The sequence below is a fragment of the Bison bison genome, unplaced genomic scaffold, assembly GCF_000754665.1.
Source record: "Bison bison bison isolate TAMUID 2011002044 unplaced genomic scaffold, Bison_UMD1.0 scf7180017864289, whole genome shotgun sequence".
NCBI classification, from domain to species: Eukaryota; Metazoa; Chordata; class Mammalia; order Artiodactyla; family Bovidae; genus Bison; species Bison bison.
This window is the reverse complement of record NW_011494861.1, coordinates 1,690,625-1,710,821: the sequence shown is the minus strand read 5'-3', so window position 1 is coordinate 1,710,821 and position 20,197 is coordinate 1,690,625. Positions and strand designations below refer to the sequence as shown.

General features: G+C 46.0%; 1 protein-coding gene across 1 annotated transcript in view; it reads left to right on the top strand.

Annotated features, from left to right (window-relative positions):
- Window positions 1–20,197, top strand: part of TNFRSF8 (tumor necrosis factor receptor superfamily, member 8) — a 73,625-nt gene that overhangs the window by 31,548 nt on the left and 21,880 nt on the right. Inside the window, exons 4-8 of the mRNA XM_010849844.1 lie at window positions 3,905–4,054; window positions 7,381–7,474; window positions 7,843–8,000; window positions 9,753–9,869; window positions 12,714–12,866. Coding sequence (XP_010848146.1) covers window positions 3,905–4,054; window positions 7,381–7,474; window positions 7,843–8,000; window positions 9,753–9,869; window positions 12,714–12,866 — 672 coding nt within the window. The remainder of the gene's footprint in view (window positions 1–3,904; window positions 4,055–7,380; window positions 7,475–7,842; window positions 8,001–9,752; window positions 9,870–12,713; window positions 12,867–20,197) is intronic.

The window sequence follows — 20,197 nt, the reverse complement described above, 5'->3', positions numbered from 1 at the left end:
TAGCTCCCCAACCAGGGATTGAACCCAGGCCATTGCAGTGAAAGCATCGAGTCCTAACCACTGACCACTAGGGAATTCCTGAGGGTTACCTAAAAATAATCATGGTAAAATATACATAAAACTTCTTAGTTTAACCATTTAAAAGTATACTGTTGAACACTGCTGTATTTAAAATGGATAACTAACAAGGACCTATTGTATAGCACCTGGAACTCTGCTCAATGTTATATGGCAGTCTGGATGGGAGGGGGGTTTTGGGGAGAATGGATACATGTATATGTATGGCTGAATCCCTTAGCTGTTCACCTGAAGCTATCATAACATTGTTAATCCGCTATACCCCAATACAAAAAAAAAGTTTAAAAGGAAAAGAAAAGTGTACTCTTCAGCAGCATGAAGTACATTTATATTTTTGGGTGGCCATCATCATCACCTAGCTCCAAAAATGTTTAATCTTCTGCAACTGAAACTCTGTCTCCATTAAATACTAGCTCCACATCACCCCCCAACCACAAGCCTTTGGCAACTACCATCCTACTCCCTGTCTCTATGAATTTGACTACTCTAGGATGCTCATAGATGTGGAATCATACAATATTTATCCTTTGTGACTTATTTCACTTAGCGTAATGTCTTCAAGGTGCATCCACATTATGATATGTCAGAGTTTCCTTCCTTCCTAAGGCTGAATGATATTCCATTGGACATATCTACCACATTTTGTTTAACTGTTGATGTCCACGGACATTTGGGCTGTTTCTGCCTTTTAGCTATTGTGAATATTGTTGCTATGATTTGTACAAATATCTGTTCAAGTCCCTGCTCTCAGTTCTTTGGGGTCTAAATTCAGCAGTGAAATTGCTGAATCATGTGGGAATTGTATGTTTAATTTCTTGAGGAATCTTGAGTGTTACTTTTGAAACTCATTTTAGGAGCTCCAAGGACCTTGGTGGGGGGTCAGAGAGCAGCCAGAGATAGGTATTGTCTGCTAGACAGGCAGGGGGTCTGTCTTCCCTTCTGTCAGAATCTTTATCAGGCTCCTGCTGCATAAAAAGGGGTGTATCCACTTCTAGGGCTTCTGCTCATTCTTCCCACTTGGCCTGGTTCCTGGAATTGGCAAGTCCAGACAGTCTTTTCCGCCTCTGCCCAGACCTGTGACATGAACGGGCAGGCAGCTACTCAAATAGTTTTGTTTTTTCTTTAGTTTTCCATGGATGTCTACTCACTGCCTTTAGTTGGCTTCTCCAGATTTTTGAAAATTGTCAGGATTTTATTCTTTCCTCAGTAAAGCTTCTGGGGTTCAAGTGAGAATGAGGGGCTATACCCGCATCATTGCAACAAGCAAGAGAAAGGAAAGTGTCCTGAAATGGTTTTAGGGGCCAGGTGTAGGGGAGGGGATTTTTTTGTCATTGTTGCCCACATCCCATTGGCCAGAATGAAGTCACATGACCACCCATCCAGCCTCAAGGGAAGCTGGGAAATGTAGTCTTTCTCCAAGCCCATTTGAAACAGAAATTGGGAACACAGTCATTGTGCCCTAAGAGGATTCCTTGTCATAGCTATAATTTCCTTTTGTATCTCAGAGGATATTAAGTGTATCTATTTCAAAGGCGTGTTCTGTTTTCTCTTTTATCTGTTTTCTTGAGTGTTAGTTCTGTTTGAGTGGGGCTCTTTTTTCTTGGTGCTGGTTTTCTTTGATTTTTGTTGACTTCAAACTCTGCACCTGTTATCTGATGACCTGGATAGGGATGGGAGGTGGGGAAGGTGGGGTGGTGGTGGAGGGTGAAACCTGCCTCCAAAGGCAGTGAAGGTGAGCAAGGTGCTGGGCAGGGTCTGCCAGAGGCTGCTCCTCTGGGTCTGCAGGGTCCCTTCCTCCCACCAGGGCTGATCAGCTCACCTCACCTGAGTCTCCTTGGGGAGATGCTTGGCTTCTTAGCTCTGTGGCATGAATGGATGAGGAGTGTGGGGTGAGGGACCTAGCTGGGTAATGCTGTCGCATTGCTTGTCAGATTCCTTCCCTATTGCCCCGGCCATGCACCCACTTGGAGACAAGCACCAGAGCCTTTTCCAGCATAATCCTCTTGGGTATATTTTGGGCTGTGGTCTCCTTTTTCCATCCAACCCCATCTGCCTTCCTTGTTCCAGGAAGTCCTCATCATTTCTGGTTGACCGGGGATGCCCCTTCTTGTTTTCTCAGGGATATTTGCATTTATTATTATTTTTACCAGTGATTTTTTTTAAAAGATAAAGCTCATTATTTAAAGTGTATGGTGCTGTGGTTTTATATTCACAATGTGCAACCACTACCACTATTTCCAGAACATTCCCTCCCCCCAGAGAATTCCTTTGTGATAACCATAAATGGATTATATCTTTTCAAAATTGTGAATCACTATGTTGTATCCCTAAAACATATAATATTGTATATCAGCTTTATTTCAATAAAAAAAGAAACCCCTTAGCTCCTAATTCTCCCCTCCTTCCATCTCCTGGCAATCACTAATCAACTGTCTGTCTCGATGGATTTGCCTATTCTAGACATTCCATGTAACTGGAATCATGCGGTTGTGGCTTTTAGTGTCTAGCTTCTTTCACTTTATGTAGTGTTTTCAAGGTTTATCCATTTGTAGTGTGTATCAGTACATCATTCCTTTTTTATGACTGAATAATATTTTATTATATGGCTATAGCACATTTTCTTTATCTGTGTATCAGTTGATGAATATCGAGTTGTTTCTACTTCTTGGCTAGTATGAATAATGTTAGTATGAACATCCACAGACAAGTTTTTGAATGGACATATGTTTTCAGTTGTCTTTGGTATGTATCTAGGAGTAGAATTGCTGGATCATATGATAAATCTATATTTAACTTCTTGAGGAATTGCCAGACTCCTTTCCACAGCTCTGTCCTACTTTATATTCCCACTAGTATTCTAAAAGGATTCCAATTTCTCCATATCCTTACCCACTAGTGTCACTGTCTGACATGTATATTCTGTTGTCCTGGTGGATACAGTGTGGTCTGTCCTTGTGGTTTTGGTTTGATGACTAATGGATGGATCTGATGACTCGTGACGTTGAGCATCTTCTCATGCGCTTTCTGGCCACTTGTGTATCTTCTAGGGGAAGGGTATTCTCCATTCCTTTGCCCATTGAAAAAAATTTAATAGACTTGTTTTTTTTTTTTTTTAGTTTTCAATTTATAGAAAAACTGAACAAGAAGTACAGAGATTTCCCACTACTCCCTAGTGTTATTAACACCTTGCGTTAGTGTGGTACATCGTTACAACTGATGCACCAATGTTGGTGCATTATTAACTGAAGTTCATAGCTTACATTGAGGTTCACTCTTTGCATTGTAGATTCTAATTTTTGACAAACTTATAATGTCATCTATCCATGGTTGCAGTAGCATACAAAATAGTTTCACTGCCCTAAAAATCCTTGGTGCTCTGCCCATTCATCTTCCCCTCTCCCACCCCGACCAAACACTGACAACCACTGATCTTTTTACTGTCTCCCTAGTTTTGTCTTTTCCCAAATGTCATGTAGTTAGAGTCACAGTAGGTAGCCTTTCCAATTGGCTGCTTTCACTTTGAAATATGCATGTAATATCCCACCCTGTCTTTTTTGCCTATTTTAATATTGGGATATTCATTTATTTTTAATATCATTTTTGTGATCTCCAGGGATGTGGGCTAGGAGGTGGAGGCTACCTCATGCAGCCTTCTTGCCCTCATCTCAGGAACAGTCTGGAAGGAAGAGCGGGGCATGCCAGCTGCCCTGCCCAGCGAAAGACCACAGCAGTGTCTTCCCTCATGTGCTGGACTGTCCATGGTGCTTTCTGGGTCCCTTCCCTCACCCTCTTTGAGTCCCCAGTGACTTTTCTCTGTGTCCCTTAGACCTCGTGGAGAAGAAGCCGTGCTCAAGGAACTCCTCCCGTGTCTGTGAGTGCCGGGCTGGCATGTTCTGTGGCACATCAGTGGTCAACTCCTGTGCCCGCTGCATCCGCCACTCTGTCTGCCCAGAAGGGATGGTTGTCAAGTTGCAGGGTGAGTATCCCCACCTCCCAGGACCACGATCTGTGCTGATGCCACACACCCCCCACCCCGACCTCCCACCTCCTCCTTCCTGAGGGACAGAAGACATCTCCTATCATGATGATGCCGAGGATGCACCCAGAGGCCCATGTGGTCCCTTCCCTGCACCTCAGGTGCCAGGCTCAGAAAGAGTTCCAGGCACTGCCCTGGCTGGAGGAGGTCTTGGGTTGGCTTGAGGCTCGGGGCAGAAATTCTCTGATGCTTGATAAGCAAGAAAGAAACCTGAAGTTTCTGTCCTGGCGTTTCCCAGAAGATCAGAGCTGGTTTCCCCGTTTTGGTCCATGGATGTGCCATGCTTCTTCCTCTACCAGGCCTTCACACATGCGAAGGGTGGGACACCCTTCCTTCCCTGTTCACCCAGTGAACTCAACTCTGCCTTCAGGTGTCCGTCCAGACATCACCTCCTGACCTCTCACAGATCACGTCTCCTTCCCAACACAGATGCGAACACTGGCCTCTGTCTCAGTGTGGTCAGTGCTCTTCTCCCTCTCTCCCAGTAGCTTCGTGAGGGCCAGGACCATGCCCAGCACATTCACAGTCATCTCCCCATGAGGCGCGGCATCTGCTCTTCAGAGATGTCTGTCGACTGATGTGACGGGGAGATCAGAGCTGGGGGTGGGTGGAGTTCAAATCTGGTTGGATTCACCCTGCTCATGCAGAACCCTCAGTAGACAGATCCTCAGAAGCCTGCCACCTGCAGGCAGGAGAGGTGCAGGTATGCATGCCAAGTCACTTCAGTCCTGTCTGACTCTGTGCGACCCTATGGACCGTAGCCTCCCAGGCTCCTCTGTCCATGGGATTCTTCAGGCAAGAATACTGGAGTGGGGAGCTGTTCCCTTCTCCAGGGGATCTTCCCAACCCAGGGATCGAACCCGCATCTCCTGTGTCTTCTGCAATGGCAACTAGTGCCACCTGGGAAAGGGTTCTGAACTGGGCATCAGATACCTGGGATTTTGTACAGCTTTGCATCTGTGGGGTGTATTCCCAGCCCTCTCTGGGCCTCGGTCTCACCTTCTGTAAATGAGGAAGTGTAACTGGAAGGCCTCGCATGGAGGCTTTTGTTGCTTAGAAGCTCTTCCCTAAGAAAAGCTGCTGTGAGTTCTGTTGCAGCTGCCTGTGGACCAGCTCTGGCTCTCTCGACGGCATTCCTACATCTGCCACACGGTGGCGCCAGAGGCCTCTCTTTCCTGCCCCCGCAGACCGCTGCCCAAAGCCGTACCACTGGCCATCTGTGGTCACTGAGCACTTAAAATGTGGCCAGTCACTTGAGATGGGCTGTCAGTATAGAATATGCGCTGGATTTCAAATACTTAGTACACAGAAAGTATACATTTCGTTATTTCTTATGTTGATTTTTGTTCAGTCTCTCAGTCGTGTCCGACTCTGCAACCCCATAAACTGCAGCACGCCAGGCTTCCCTGTCCTTCACTATCTTCCGGAGTCTGCTCAAACACATGTCCATTGTGTCGATGATGCCATCCAACCATATCATCTGCCCTCTTCTCCTGCCCTCAGTCTTTCCCAGCATCAAGGTCTTTTCCAATGAGTTGGCTCCTCACATCCGGTGGCCAAAGTATTAAGAGCTTCAGCTTCAGCATCAGTCCTTCCAATGAATATTCAGGGTTGATTTCCTTTAGGATTAATGTACTCTTGCCTGGAAAATCCCATGGCTGGAGGAGCCTGGAAGGCTGCAGTCCATGGGGTCGCTGAGGGTCGGACACGACTGAGCGACTTCACTTTCACTTTCCACTTTCATGCATTGGAGAAGGAAATGGCAACCCACTCCAGTGTTCTTGCCTGGAGAATCCCAGGGACGGGGGAGCCTGGTGGGCTGCCGTCTATGGGGTCACACAGAGTCGGATACGACTGAAGTGACTTAGCAGCAGAAGCAATTTATGTTGATTATCTATTGGCATAATTTGTGTCCGACTCTTTGTGACCCTTTGGACCGCAGCCCTCCAGGCTCCTCCATCCATGGGATTTTTCAAGCAAGAATACTGGAACAGGTTGCCATTTCCTCCTCCAGGGGATCTTCCTGAGCCAGGGATCAAACCTGCATCTCCTGTATTGGCAGGCAGATTCTTTATCTGCCAAGCCATTGGGAAAGTTCATATTTTAGATATATTGGGTTAAATGTATTGCTTAATTTCACTTGTTTGTTCTTTACTATCCAAAATTTGGCTACTGGAAAATTTAAAATGGTGACTTGTGATCCACATATTTTATTGAATAGCACTACTTGTAAAGCACTCCATCCTTTGGCTGCCAAACCCTGGCTCGATTCCTCTGTGAGAGTTCCCACCGAGTAACTCTCAGGGCCTCAGTCTCTCCAGCTGTAGAATGGAAAGTAATTTCTGCCTCAGGTGGAGCTTATAGCTAAGTCTTACCCTAAGACCTTGTACTGACTTTCTCCTCTGAAATTCTCCAGACTCCATAAGGCTGTATTAGCCCCATTTTACAAGTGAGGAAATTGAGGTTCAGAGATGGCCGGTAATTGCTTACGATCACAGAGCAGGGAATATCTAGTTCAACGTTGAACGCTCAAGTCTTGTCACCCCACCACAGTGCAGGTAGATGAGATGAGTCAGCCTCGCTCATAGCCACTGCCACCAAAATGCTCAAACTCAGGTCCACTTGATTGAAAGCACTCTGTTTTCTTCTCCGCTGTGCTTCCACCCAGTATTCTTCAGAACTCTTCGGTTTGCAAGTCACAAATTATTTGGTTCATGTAATTGAAATTTTTCTTTGCGGAACTTCAGGTATGGCTGGATCCAGGAGCTCTGTCTTTTCTCCGTCTCTTATCTCTACCCCTCTGTGTGTTGTTTTTCCTGTAAAATATCTACCAGCAGCTCCAAATTTGCTCTCTACTCAACTCCAGTGGAAAATCTGCTTCTCCTTCCCATATTCTCAACAACAAAAACAAAACCTTGATGTTGCTTCTCATAGACATAGCTTGGGTCATGTGCCCACCCCTGACCCAGCCCATCATGGCCACAGGAATGGGATGGATTGATTGGTGCAGCCTGTCCCATGGCTGTTCCTGGAAGTGGGAGTGGGGTGGTCAGTCTGTCCCAGCTCCTTACCACAGACACTGAAATTGGGAAGTTTAATTCTCCCGGGAAAACTGGGCTACTTTACCCCAAAGGTGAATGGCTGCTGGGCAGGCACAAAGATCAGATGGCCGCTGTGTTTCCCTGGGTTGTGGTGGCAAGAGGTCTGCTCCTGGAGTCTCTGGCTCCTCAGCACCAAAGCTGAAGGCATCGCTGTCCTCCCTGCAGGCACAGCACAGAGGGACACCGTCTGTGAGCCGGCTCCCCCAGGGGCCAGCCCCAACTGCAGCGCCAGCCCGCAGGACTGCAAGGGCCCCACCAGGTGACTCTCAGCTCCGCGCTATCCAGCTGACCCTTGTGTGGGGCTGTCCCACCTGATAGGAGACCCAGGGCATTGTGGGCTGGGGATGTGGGTGGGGGTCAGTCCAGGGTGTCAGGAATCCAAGGGGCCTCTTTGCTGAGCAGAAAGGTCATTGAGGCCCTACTGTGTGCCCAGCCTGCCCTGAGCACACAGGAGACCCAGAAGGACAAGAAAACACAGCTCTTGCTCCCAGGATCTGACAGAGGGCCTGCCAGAGGCTGTGGGCAGAGTCTCGGGGCCCCTTGTCTATAGAAATGGCCATCCCTAAGCACAGATTCCCCCTGCACCATCAGAAGAATTGCCAGTCCCATCTCTGGCTTCCTTCCCAGTGGCACCATCCCCCAGGCCAAGCCCACCCTGACCTCCCCAGCAAGCCCTGGTGCCAGGACCATGCTTCTTGGAGGGGACATCCCCCTCGCCCCAGAAGATGCTTCTAAAATGACTCCCAACTCCAGCTCCTTCGTGGTGAAACTCAATCCAGATCCAGGTAAGCTCTCCAGAGGAGCCAGGGACAGTCTCCAGAGCAGTGGTGTCCAATGGGTGGAGTACGGTGTGTGGGGTGGTTGGGGCAAACAGTCACTGAGCCAGTATGGGGAGAAGAAGATCTCAAGGCCTTCTGGGACTGAGACCTTCAGGGGCCAGAGTAGAGAATGGAAGGACTCACTTGTTTCCTGGTTTGGGTACCAGACACTGAGGCATGCTGGGGCAGCAGAGCAGGCCGGTCTCTGCAGGTATCAATATGATGCCCGCCTCTAGTTCCCATGGCAACAGATTAGGGTCCCCATTCACTCCTGTTTATTACCCAATAGTCTTCCATTGTACGTGAATGTATAAGAATATTACACTTTGTTTAACAGTTTTTGGATATTTGGGTGGTTTCTCCTTTTTGGCTGTAGTGAATAATGAAAAACAAGTCTTTGATGAATATGTTTTCATTTCTCTTTGCTTTTTTGAATTGATCTCTAGGACTTCTTATAATTCTGGGTTTGAGCCCTTTGTCTTATAGTTGTGTTTAAAATCTCTTCTCCCACGCTGGGGCTTGCCTTCTCATCCTCTTTATGGTGTCTTTTGATGAAGAGGTGTTTTTAATTTCAGTGTAGTCAAATTGATCCATCTTTTCCTTTATGACTAGTGCTTCTCATGTTCTGCTCCGCAAGGCTTTTCCTCCACTGAGGTCTCAACATCATCCTACATTTATTTCCTAAGGTCATTACTGTTTTGACTTTGTTTAAAGTGTCCCTATGAATATCCAGTTGAATCCACACCATTTATCAAATCAGTTGTCCTTTCCTCACTGTTTTACATGCCATCTTTGTTGTAAATCAAGGGTCCATATTTGTATGGGTAGGATTATCTGTTTTATATGTAGTCATGTGTGTACGTTAATCCCAATAGCCTAATTTATCCCTCTACCCATTTGGGTCTTCTTTAAATTCTCCCAATAATGTTTTATTATGATTTGTGTAGAGATATTTACATCTTTTTGTTAGATTTCTACATCTTTGGTATTTTTGTTGATAATACAAATGATATCTTTTTTCAATACTTCATGTGCTAACTTTTTTATTGTTAGTACTAGTTTGAACTGTGTGAAATGCCAATATTTGATTATTTCTGTCCTATCTAAACAGCAATTTCTGTGGTTCAGTGCAAATATATAAACATTCAATTGATTTTGATATAGTGACGTTATATCCAACTATCTTGCTAAAATCACTTATTCCTTCTAATAATGTATCTACAAACTCTTCGGATGCTCTGTGCAGTCCGTGGTATCATCTGTCCATAAGTGCTTGATGTCTTCCTTTCTAACCTTGCTCCTTTTGTTTCTTTTTCTTGCCTTATTGCACTGCCTATGATCTATGCGACCAAACTGAATAGAAGTTGTGATGGTAGGCGTCCTTGTATCCTTGTTGAACTCAAAGAGAGAGTGGCTACCAAAGTTTTGAGCTGGACAGTGACAGAGCAATGAGACTGGGGAGAGGACTCTGGCAAAGGGGAGGGGCCAGAAATAGAAGGGTCATTTTGGGGGCAGTTAGTGCTCTTTTCCTGTGTGGCGTTAGACACATCCCTTCCCTCTCTGAGCCTGAGGACTCACTCTGGAGGACTACTTGACATGTGCAGAGTTTGGGAGCTGGTCATGGAGTTGGGGGGCTTCAGTGATGGAGGGTGGGATAGGGTGAGGGTGAGGCCTCTGCCAACAAGACTTGGCCTGGAGCTTCTTTGCTTCTTTTCCCAGGGCTGACCCTGCAGCCCCCGTGCCCTCGGGGGTCTGCTGACTGCAGGAAGCAGTGTAACCACGACTACTACCTGGACAGGGACGGTCGCTGCAAGGCCTGTGTGACATGTTCAGGAGGTAAGGGCCGTGTCTCTCCTCCTGGGGCCTCTTCCAGAGAGCAGGGATGGTCTTGGAAGGAGAGGCCAAGAATCTGGGGGTGGGAGCCCTGAGTTGGATCTTGGATGCTCAGTCCTCGGGAGCCTGGTTCACTTCACTGGCATTTTTTGAGCAATTGGCTTCTAGTGACTCCCACTGATGATTGTGGGTTTTGATAGCCGTGACCCCCTTTCAGAGAGTTTCCATTCACTCACTCTGTCTTGCAAGGAAGCATTTGTTAATCAGCTACCTGTTTCAAGCTTGTCTCATTATTTTTTGTACCTATCCTATGACGCCCGGATTGAGATTGCCCCCATTTTACAGAAGAGGAAACTGGGGCTTGGGGAAGTCAGGGGACTTCCAGGGCCACAAGCCTTCACAAATGGCAGGGCCAGGATTTGAACCTAGGGCACCTGCTACCAGGTTCTGGGCTCATCACTCACTCCACTGCCTCTCAGAGCACCACTGTACAAGCCCTTAGAGACTGACTGCTGGTGTTCTCCCTGCGGCCAGCTGCCTGCAGCACCTCCAGCCGCCCTGTGAAGTCCATGCAGCTGCCCAGGTCCCAGACTGCCATGGCTGTAGCCCCAGCCCAAGATAGCCTCCACCACCAGGGGGAGGTGTGATTCTGTCTCTGCAGCAACATGGACTGGAGTCAGGGGAGGCCATGTGGGGGAAAGGACATTCTGTTTGTGGTCATTGGAGGTCACTGTTCTGTTTACTAAGGCCACAGAGCAAATTTTCTCAAATCTGAGTGGCAAAAAGCAAACCATTCATTGTAGTCGTGGAGTCTGTGGGTCAGAATTCAGATGTGACACCAGAGGGCAGACACCAGCTGGTGTCTGCTCCATGAGGTCTGAGGTTTCAGTTGGAAAAGCTGAAGCTTGAGAGCTGGAATCATCTGCACCTTCTTCGTTCATGGGTCTGGGGTTGACGCCCTCAGATTCTTTCTATGTTGGCTGCTATTTGGGCTTCCTTTGGGTGCTGAACCCAAAGATGAGTTGGTAGTAGAATAGATACCATACTCATTTTTATGACCCAGCTTCAGAAGTTACTCAGAAGGTAGAGAATCTACCTGCAATGCAGGAGACCCGGGTTCCTCTCTGGGTTGGGAAGATCCCCCAGAGAAGGAATGGCAACCCACTCCAGTATTCTTGCCTGGAGTATCCCATGGACAAAGAAGCCTGGCAAGCTAGAGTCCATGGAGTTGCAGAGAGTCAGACACAACTGAGCAACTAACAGACTTTCAGAAATTACATGGCGTAACTTCCACTGCATTCTGCCTCTGAAGGCAGGGGGACAGGTTCCCCCTGGAGTCATGGAAGGGGAAAAAAGTCGAGTTTTTGGATGAGTAAGTGGCCAAGCTCTGGAAGAGCAGACAGACTGCGAGCTATTGCTGTGGCCATTCCTGGAAAAAATATAATCTATCACAGCTGCTGTGTCAGATGAGGAAATAAAGAGATGACTCTGGGCCCCAGAATTCCTTCAAATTGCGTAAATGAAGCCCTGCGAGGCCGTGGAGTAGAGCCCAAGTGCCTGGGGTCAAATCTTGGCTCTAGTGCTTGGGAGCTTATAAACTCAAGCAAGTTTCTTAACCTCTCTGGGCCTCTTTCCTCATCGGTAAAATGGGCATTATAAGAGACCTCTTTCAGAGAGGTGTTCTGAGAGTTAAATAGGTTAACTGAGTTAATCTGGATAAAGTGCTAGAAACACTGCCTCAAACAGGCTTGGTTGTGTTAATACAATGTTATAATCAACAGTGCAGTCCCTTGTCTTTATCATGCAGGGCTTCTAAACCTCTAAGTATCCCACCAGTGTCTTTATTGAGCAAATTGCACTTATCTAATCCACTGATACAGTAATTCTATTTTCACCCGTTAATGAAGCATGCAGAGTATCCCTAAACATGCATAAATGCGTTATAACATTTGTATTTTATAAAACCACTAACGATTTCTTTTTATTTTGGAGAAAACCCCACTTTTCATCATTAGAATTTTCAAACATCCTCAGAAGTAGAGAGAATCAGAAGTGGTTATGAACTATCACCCAATTTTAAAGAATTATCAAGTCATGGCCAGTCTTGATTCATCTTTGTCCATGCTCACTCACCCCTAATCCTTGAATTATTTTCTTTAAAAACTTTTTGGGGATTTTTCTTTTAATAGCTTTACTATTACAGATAGTAATAGTAAATTGCTAGATACAGATACATACAATAAATACAGTTGACATACTAGATACAGATAGATACAGTTGACATACAATAACAGTCACATGTTTAAAGTGTGCAGTTTGATAAATCTTGAGATGTGTGTGGCTGTGAAACCATCACCACAATCAAGATAATGAACTGTCTGTCCACCTCCCAAAAGGTTCCTTAAGCTCCTTACCACCCCTCCCCCCATTCCCTGCCCCTACTCCCATTCCCAGGCATTTGGTATGCTGTCACTATGAAAGAGTTTGCATTTTCTGGCTTTTTCTAGAAACAGAATTATAGAGCATAGACTCTTTTTTTTTTTTTTTTTGGCTGCACTGAACGGCATGCAGGATCTCAGTTCTCTGAGCAGGGATCGAACCTGTGCCCCTTGCAGTGGAAGCACGGAGTCCTAACCATTAGACTGCCAGGGGAGTCCTTATATACACCTTTTTTTTGTCCAACTTCTTTCATTCAGCATAGTTACTTTCTGCACCAAAAGATCTGCTCAACAGAATAATCGAATAAGCATGTGTTCCTGGGCAAATCCGTCTCTGCCCTCCGGGGGTTCTCTGGATTCCTGCCCTCTTCATTCCAGTTCTTCCTCAGGACCCTTCTCTGTCCCCCAGATGGCCTCGTGGAGAAGACACCTTGCACATGGAACTCTTCCCGAGTCTGTGAGTGTCAACCTGGCATGTTCTGCGCCACACCAGTCACCAATTCCTGTGCCCGCTGCGTCACCCGCCCCAACTGCCCACCAGGGATGGTCACCAAGCTCCAGGGTAAGCGGTTCACATCCCCAACCAAGGGCCTGAGCTCTGTTTCCCTACAGCTGTGCCTCTCCCCTCCTCCAACCAACAAAGGACCTTCATTTCTAGCTATTAACTAGGTCAGATTTGGGCTATGGTTTCTCTTTGAATAGTTAGATCCAGGAAATGGTAAAGAATCCAAACTTGGCATTTTGGCAAGAGTTTCTAATCATTGTTTTAAATTATTTAAAAGTTTTGTTATTCTTCTCCTTGAAATTATTGGGCTGGTAAAATCTTGACTTGCTTGCAAGGTTGTTTTATTGACTCAAGATAGATCAATATAAAGCTTATGAGGAAGCTTCCAATTCAAATGGTGGACATTTGCCAAAGTGAGAAAAAGTATAAACCCTCGACAGCAGACAAAATAACAAACAAAAAAGAGTTCATCAGCAGATGAGAGAGTTCAAGGACTTTTTAGAAGGTGGAAAACAGATGGCAGGGTGGTAACAAATGTAACCCAAGTAGAGGAAAACCCACCCCAGAATTCACTCCTTGAGGCTGGCAGAAAAGTGAGGGTAACCTGCTCATAAGACCCCCCAGGGAGGCTCTGGGCTCAGACCAGGTAAGTAAAATGAAGGATAGGGGTGGAGCAGAGAATTAGAAAGTGCAGTAAGCTGCAACTTCATCTCCAACATAAAAATTAAAAATGTGTAACAATCTGCCTGCAAAGCAGGAGACCCAGCTATGATTCTTGGGTCGGGAAGATCCCCTGGAGAATAAACTGGCAACCAACTCCAGTGTTCTTGCCTGGAGAATTCCATGGACAGAGGACCCTGGCAGGCTAAGCCCATGGGGTGACAAGAGTTGGATAAGAAAATCCCATGGATGGAGGAGCCTGGTGGGGCTGCAGTCCATGGGGTCACTAAGAGTTGGACACGACTGAGCGACTTCACTTTCACCTTTCACTTTCATGCACTGGAGAAGGAAATGGCAACCCACTCCGGTGTTCTTGCCTGGAGAATCCCAGGGACGGCGGAGCCTGGTGGGCTGCTGTCTATGGGATCGCACAGAGTCGGACACGACTGAAGCAACTTAGCAGCAGCAGCAACTAAACCACCAACAATGCAAAACCAACCAGCCAAAGTGCAATCTAAAAAATAAATGAATGTAACAACAATGACAAAACACGCAGCAATGATATACCATGGGCTCTGACCGGTCTGAGAGATGGTGCCTGAGTTTTTATATCCTGGTGAAAATGATCAAATTTTTGTCTAACAACACTGAAGGACTATCTAGCGATAACTAGGTATTGGCCACTCTGGTGCTAAGCCCTCTTTGTTTGTGTCTTTGGAAGTACACCCTGTCAGTAGGCTATTCCTGCCCAGTCACCCTGAGTGAAAGCTTTGCAACTCACACTCCCCACCCATGATCCCAGAGTTCCCAGGCAGGCCTCCTGATGAGAGAAGAGACCCGTGGTGAAAAGGACATACTAATAGCAGAGTAGAAGAAACCCCACCTGCTGCTGGAATGTTCAGCGCTATTCTTTTTATAAATATGAATGAGAAGTATAGATCTTCCGACTTATAAGGAAAAACAGCAGTGTGAAGGAAAATAACAGGATACACAAACAGAAAAACTTACTACCAATGAAGCAATGATGAACCCAGGAATGGAAGAGAAAATAATTAGTGTCCACAGAAAAATTCGAGAAGTTACAACCACAGAGTGATAACAGAAGGCAATGAAGAAGGAACAGTAAGAAAGTAGAAGACAAGAAATGACTTTTAGAAAGTGTTACCAATCTTGCCTCTCAGGCCCCAATTCACCTATGAACCTTGCTATGCAATAAGAGATTAGTCTCTTCACACATTTTCTCCTTGTGCATGTGATTCTAGTATATGACAGTAGAGGGCACAAGAGGACCACTGCAGAAGAAACGAGGTGTTTCTTGACTGCCTTTGCTTTTTCTTGTTCTTGCTAGAGAGTCTATTTCCAGGGCCTGTGGATGGGGACATGTGGTGGTGCCCTGATCCGGTCATCCTTCCAGAGTAGGCAGTCTCTTGGCAACCTCACGATGGGACTTAGATTGAAATGACCTACCAAGAGCAAAGCAGGATGAATGAAGAGTACCACACCTAGACATAATGGATACACACACGTGCATGCCTAGTTACATCCGACTCTGCGAGTCCATGGACTGTAGCCTGCCAGACTCCTTTATCCGTGAGATTTTATAGGCAAGAATACTGGAGTGGGTCGTCATTTCCTTCTCCAGGGGATCTTCCCAACTCAGAGATAAAAGCTGCGTCTCTTGTGTCTTCCTGCATTGGCAGGCAGATGCTTTACCACCAGCACCACCTGGGAAGCCTGACCTAAAGATGTACCACCATTTATTTATCCATCCACCAGCTGATGGACATTTTGCTTGTTTCCAGTTTAGGGCTACTATGAATAAAGCAGCTACAAATGTTCATGTATGGGTTTTTGTGTGGACATGCATTTTCATTTCATGGGTAAATACCTAGGAGAGGGATGCCTGGGTCATTGTGCTGGCCTACACAGAATGTTTTTGCGGGTCGGATCAAAGCTGGCCACCTGTGATCTGACACAGCCACCTCTTTTTACGGGTGGAGGGAACCATGGGTAGAGCCAGAGGTAGAGCTGGGACACAGAGATCCTGAGTCACCCCCAAGTACTCTCCACTGGACCACACCAGCTCCTTCCTAGTTGACCAGAGAATTTTTTAGCTTAAATACAATTATGTTTGAAAGCAGATTAAAAATATTTTCAGGGAATTCCCTGGTGGTTCAGTGCTTTGGACTCAGAGCTTTCACTGAAGGAGCCCAAGTTCAATCCCTGGTCAGGAAATTAAGATTCTGCAAGCCACACAGCATGGCAAAAACAAGAGAGGCATTTTCAGACAGAAAAGTGCAGTCTGCTTCCCCACAACCCCATGTATCCTGTCTTAGAAAGTTACTTGAAGATGTAATCCGGTTAAATGAGGGGCAAAAAAGAAAAGCCATGAAATCTAGAAAACAGTGGCTGCATCCCAGGAGAGCAAAGAAGGGAAGTCCCAGAATGACACCGGTGCTAAAGACATGACAGCATCTGATTGAGCCTCATCAGAGCAGGAAAGTGAGGGGTGGCAGTGAATCGTCTGCAGGAATAGAAGTTAGAATGGCGGTCAATTTCATGAGTAGTAGAGTTGAACAACTTGAGGATATGGTAAAGGCACATTATTCTTTCATCAACAGAAAAGAAAAAAGGCAATTGAAAACTCTAGGGAAAGTAAAAAGCTGACAAAAAATGTGCAGCTCAAGTATGAAGATGAAAATTTCATCTAATTTTAAGCCGTTTCTGGGTGTATGGGGACAGATTCCATTTGACCTTGATGCTAAGACCGTTCTCCTTTAAATGGCCCAAGGATCAGGTTTGGATTTAAAGAGAAGTATTTAAGTCTGATAAACAATATCTTTTTTTGTGTGTGTAATAAAGTTTTATTAAAGTATAAAGGAGATAGAGAAAGCTTCTGACATAGGCATCAGAAGGGGGCAGAAAGAGTACCCGCTTGCTAGTGTTAACAATGAGGTTATATAATCCAAAGAATGTCTGGAGGTTGTAAAGACCTCATCAGACCTACTCCCATAATTTACGTTTTAAGATAACACTGTCCTCAGGCAAGATACATCCTTGTAAAGACCAGGTCTACTCCCATAATTAACATTTTAAAATAACAGAAGGTTGAATCCAAAGACTGTCCTTAGGCAGGATACATTATTGTTATATAATCCTAAGGAATGTGGAGAAAGAAAAAAAGTTTGTCCTTTTTTCCTCCTTGAGAATTCCAGACCCCTCTCTCCTTGGGGACCCCTAGACTCCCTATCAACCTGCCTAGGAACTGACTCTCTCATTCCCCCCTTTTCTTTTAGGAGAATTATGTTGCCTAGGGAAAAGGGGCGTCGTTCTCAGTCCATAACTACTTCCGAGCTGACAAGGGGCGTTGTCCCTAAACTGGTGAGGCAACATATTCTCCTAATCCTCATATTGAGGATATCTGATCCAGGGGCCCCAAATAGTAGCTGGAGGAAGCTACAGCAGTAGCAGGAGTTTGAGCAACCATTTGTAACTTAAAAGCTTTCATGCGGCTAGAAACAAATCCAGTTATACAGTTACAGATGCAGGGAGCAAACAGCAAGAACAAAACAATCAGAATCAAAACTAAAAGTCACATTATGTCCATAGTTAAAGTACAAAGTGTTGCACCAGTCCATTTTAGGGTTGGTAGATGTCATCAGATGAAGAAGAGGCATCACATGTGATTGTTGTCGAAGGTATTCACAGACTTGGAGAAAGTCTTTTCCTTGAAATGGGGATGTCCACCACGGGAAGCCTTCCACTGACGAAGAGGGGAGCACTCCGCAGACCCAGCAGTTTATCCTTTAGATCCTCCCGAGCATGGCCATGCAGTATCACATAGGAAGACCAGGTGTGTCTTCTTTAAGCCCTGGGGATCAAATCTATCCCAGTTTTTCAGGATACAGTTCAAAGGAGTGAGGCTGGAATTGTTAGCTCCCATCTTGTCCTGAAGGATCCCGGACGAGCCCCCAGGATGAAAGGTTGTTGTTCAATCACATGAATACACCGGGATTCTTGGCCCCCGGAGGAGAAGAATTCAACCTGGGGCCAGAGCCAAGGCTTGATCGCTCAGAGCTTTTGTGTAATAAAGTTTTATTAAAGTATAAAGGAGATAGAGAAAGCTTCTGACATAGGCATCAGAAGGGGGCAGAAAGAGTACCCCAACAATATCTTTTTTTTAAGTTTCTAAGTGGGTCTAAGAGCAGGCATGTTCCTTCCTGCTCCTTCTCCCTACCCCCAGCCCCACTTTCCAGTGAGCCTTTTCCAGAGAACACAGGCAGATTAAGTAGGGGCTAAATGATGTCTTCTGTTGACCTTCAGATCCAAAGGAGGAAAAAAGGGGAGAATCAGTAACTAACTCATGGAGGAAGGAGGAAGGTTACGGCGAGGTTATGGTAAATACATACAGAGAAGGGATGAGAGGCACCCAGGAGTGCTGGGCCCAATTTCTCTGCTTAGAGGAAGGACAGCATTTCTATTTCTGGGTTCTGTTGCAGGTTGCTTTAGAAGGGAGGCTGCCTTGAAGGGAGGTCAGAGGGTGCTAACTGGGTGGTGGTGTTGTTCAGTCAGTCACTCAAGTCATGTCCAACTCTATGCAACCCCATGGACTGCAGCACACCAGGCTTTCCATCACCATCTCCCAGAGTTTGCTCAAACTCATGTCCTTTGAGTCGGTGATGCCATCCAACCATCTCAGCCTCTGTCTCTCCCTTCTCCTCCTGCCTTCAATCTTTCCCAGCATCAGGGTCTTTTCCAATGAGTCAACTCTTTGCATCAGGTGGCCAAAGTATTGGAGCTTCAGCTTCAGCATCAGTCCTTACAATGAATATTCAGGACTGACTTCCTTAAGGATTGACTGGTTGGATCTCCTTGAAGTCCAAGGGACTCTCAAGAGTCTTCTCCAACAGCACAGTTCAAAAGCATCAATTCTTCAGCACTCAGGCTTCTTTATGGTCCAACTCTCCCATCCATACATGACTGCTACTGGAGAAACCATAGCTTTGACTAGATGGAGCTTTATTGGCAAAGTGATATCTCTGCTTTTTAATATGCTGTCTAGGTTTGTTGTAGCTTTTCTTCCAAGTAGCAAGTGTCTTTTAATTTCATGGCTGCAGTCACCAGTTGCAGTGATTTTGAAAGCCAAGAAAATAAAGGCTGTCACTGTTTCCATTGCTTCCTGGGTGTAGCTACAGTTAGTGTTCTTGAGCAAAAGAGCTCCTCCAGTCCTCTCCAAGTCAACTCTCACTGAATCCCCAGGACATCTCAGATACAAGTAGAAATTATCATAACAATTGCATTATTTGCCTCATAGCCCAAGTTCTCCGGGCTTCAACTAATTCAGGTAATAGTCTGGTGACCGCATGGAAAGACACAGTGTCTTTTTTTTTTTTTCAATGTTTTTTAATTTATTTTTTTAAAAAGAAATAATTCTGTTTATTTATTTTTGGCTGTGCTGGGTCTTTGTCGCTGCAAGGGCTTTTCCTCTAGCTGCGGTGAGTGGGGGCTACTCTCTAGTTGCGGCATGTGGGCTTACTGCAGTGGCTTCTCTTGTTGCAGAGCACCGGCTCTATGGTGCGTGGGCTTCAGTAGTTGTGACTCGTGGGCTGTATAGCACAGGCTCAATAGTTATGGTGCATGGGCTTATTTGCTTCGCAGCATGTGGAATCCTCCCGGATCAGGGATCCAACCCGTGTCTCCGCATTGGCAGGCAGATTCTTTACCACTGAGCTACTAGGGAAGTCCCAATTTGCTGATTTTTAATCGCTTTACAATATTGTGTTGGTTTCTGCTGTGTGTGAGTGTGTGTGTGTGTGTGTGTATGTGTATGTGTGTGCGTGTGTCAGTCACTCAGTCGTGTCCGACTCTTTGCAACCCCACAGACTGTGGCCCGCCAGGCTTCTCTGTCCATGGGATTTTCCAGGCAAGGATACTGGAGTGGGTTGCCATTTCCTTCTCCAGTGGATGTTCCTGACCCAGGGATCGAACTTGGGTCTCCTGCATTGCAGGTGGATGCTTTTCCGTCTGAGTTACCAGGGAAGTTTCTGCCATGTTATCAACATGAATTGGTCATATAGGTACGCCCCCTCCCTCTTGAACCTCCCTGCCACCTCCTACTGTCTATGTGAAAACCTCCAAAAAGCGGAGGGTTCCTCAGTTCAGTTCAGTCGCTCAGTCGTGTCCGACTCTTTGTGACCCCATGAATCGCAGCACGCCAGGCCTCCGTGTCCATCACCAACTCCCGGAGTTTACCCAAACTATGTCCATCGAATCGGTGATGCCATCCAGCTATCTCATCCTCTGTCGTCCCCTTCTCCTCCTGCCCCCAATCCCTCCCAGCATCAGGGTCTTTTCCAATGAGTCAACTCTTTGCATGAGGTGGCCAAAGTACTGGAGCTCCAGCTTCAACATCTGTCCTTCCAATGAACACCCAGGACTGATCTCCTTTAGGATGGATTGGTTGGATCTCCTTGCAGTCCAAGGGACTCTCAAGAGCCTTCTCCAACACCACAGTTCAAAAGCATCAATTCTTCAGTGCTCAACTTTCTTCACAGTCCAACTCTCACATCCATATATGACCACTGGAAAAACCATAGCCTTGACTAGATGGACCTTTGTTGGCAAAGTAATGTCTCTGCTTTTCAATATGCTATCTAGGTTGGTCATAACTTTCCTTCCAAGGAGTAAGCGTCTTTTAATTTCATGGCTGCAGTCACCATCTGCAGTGA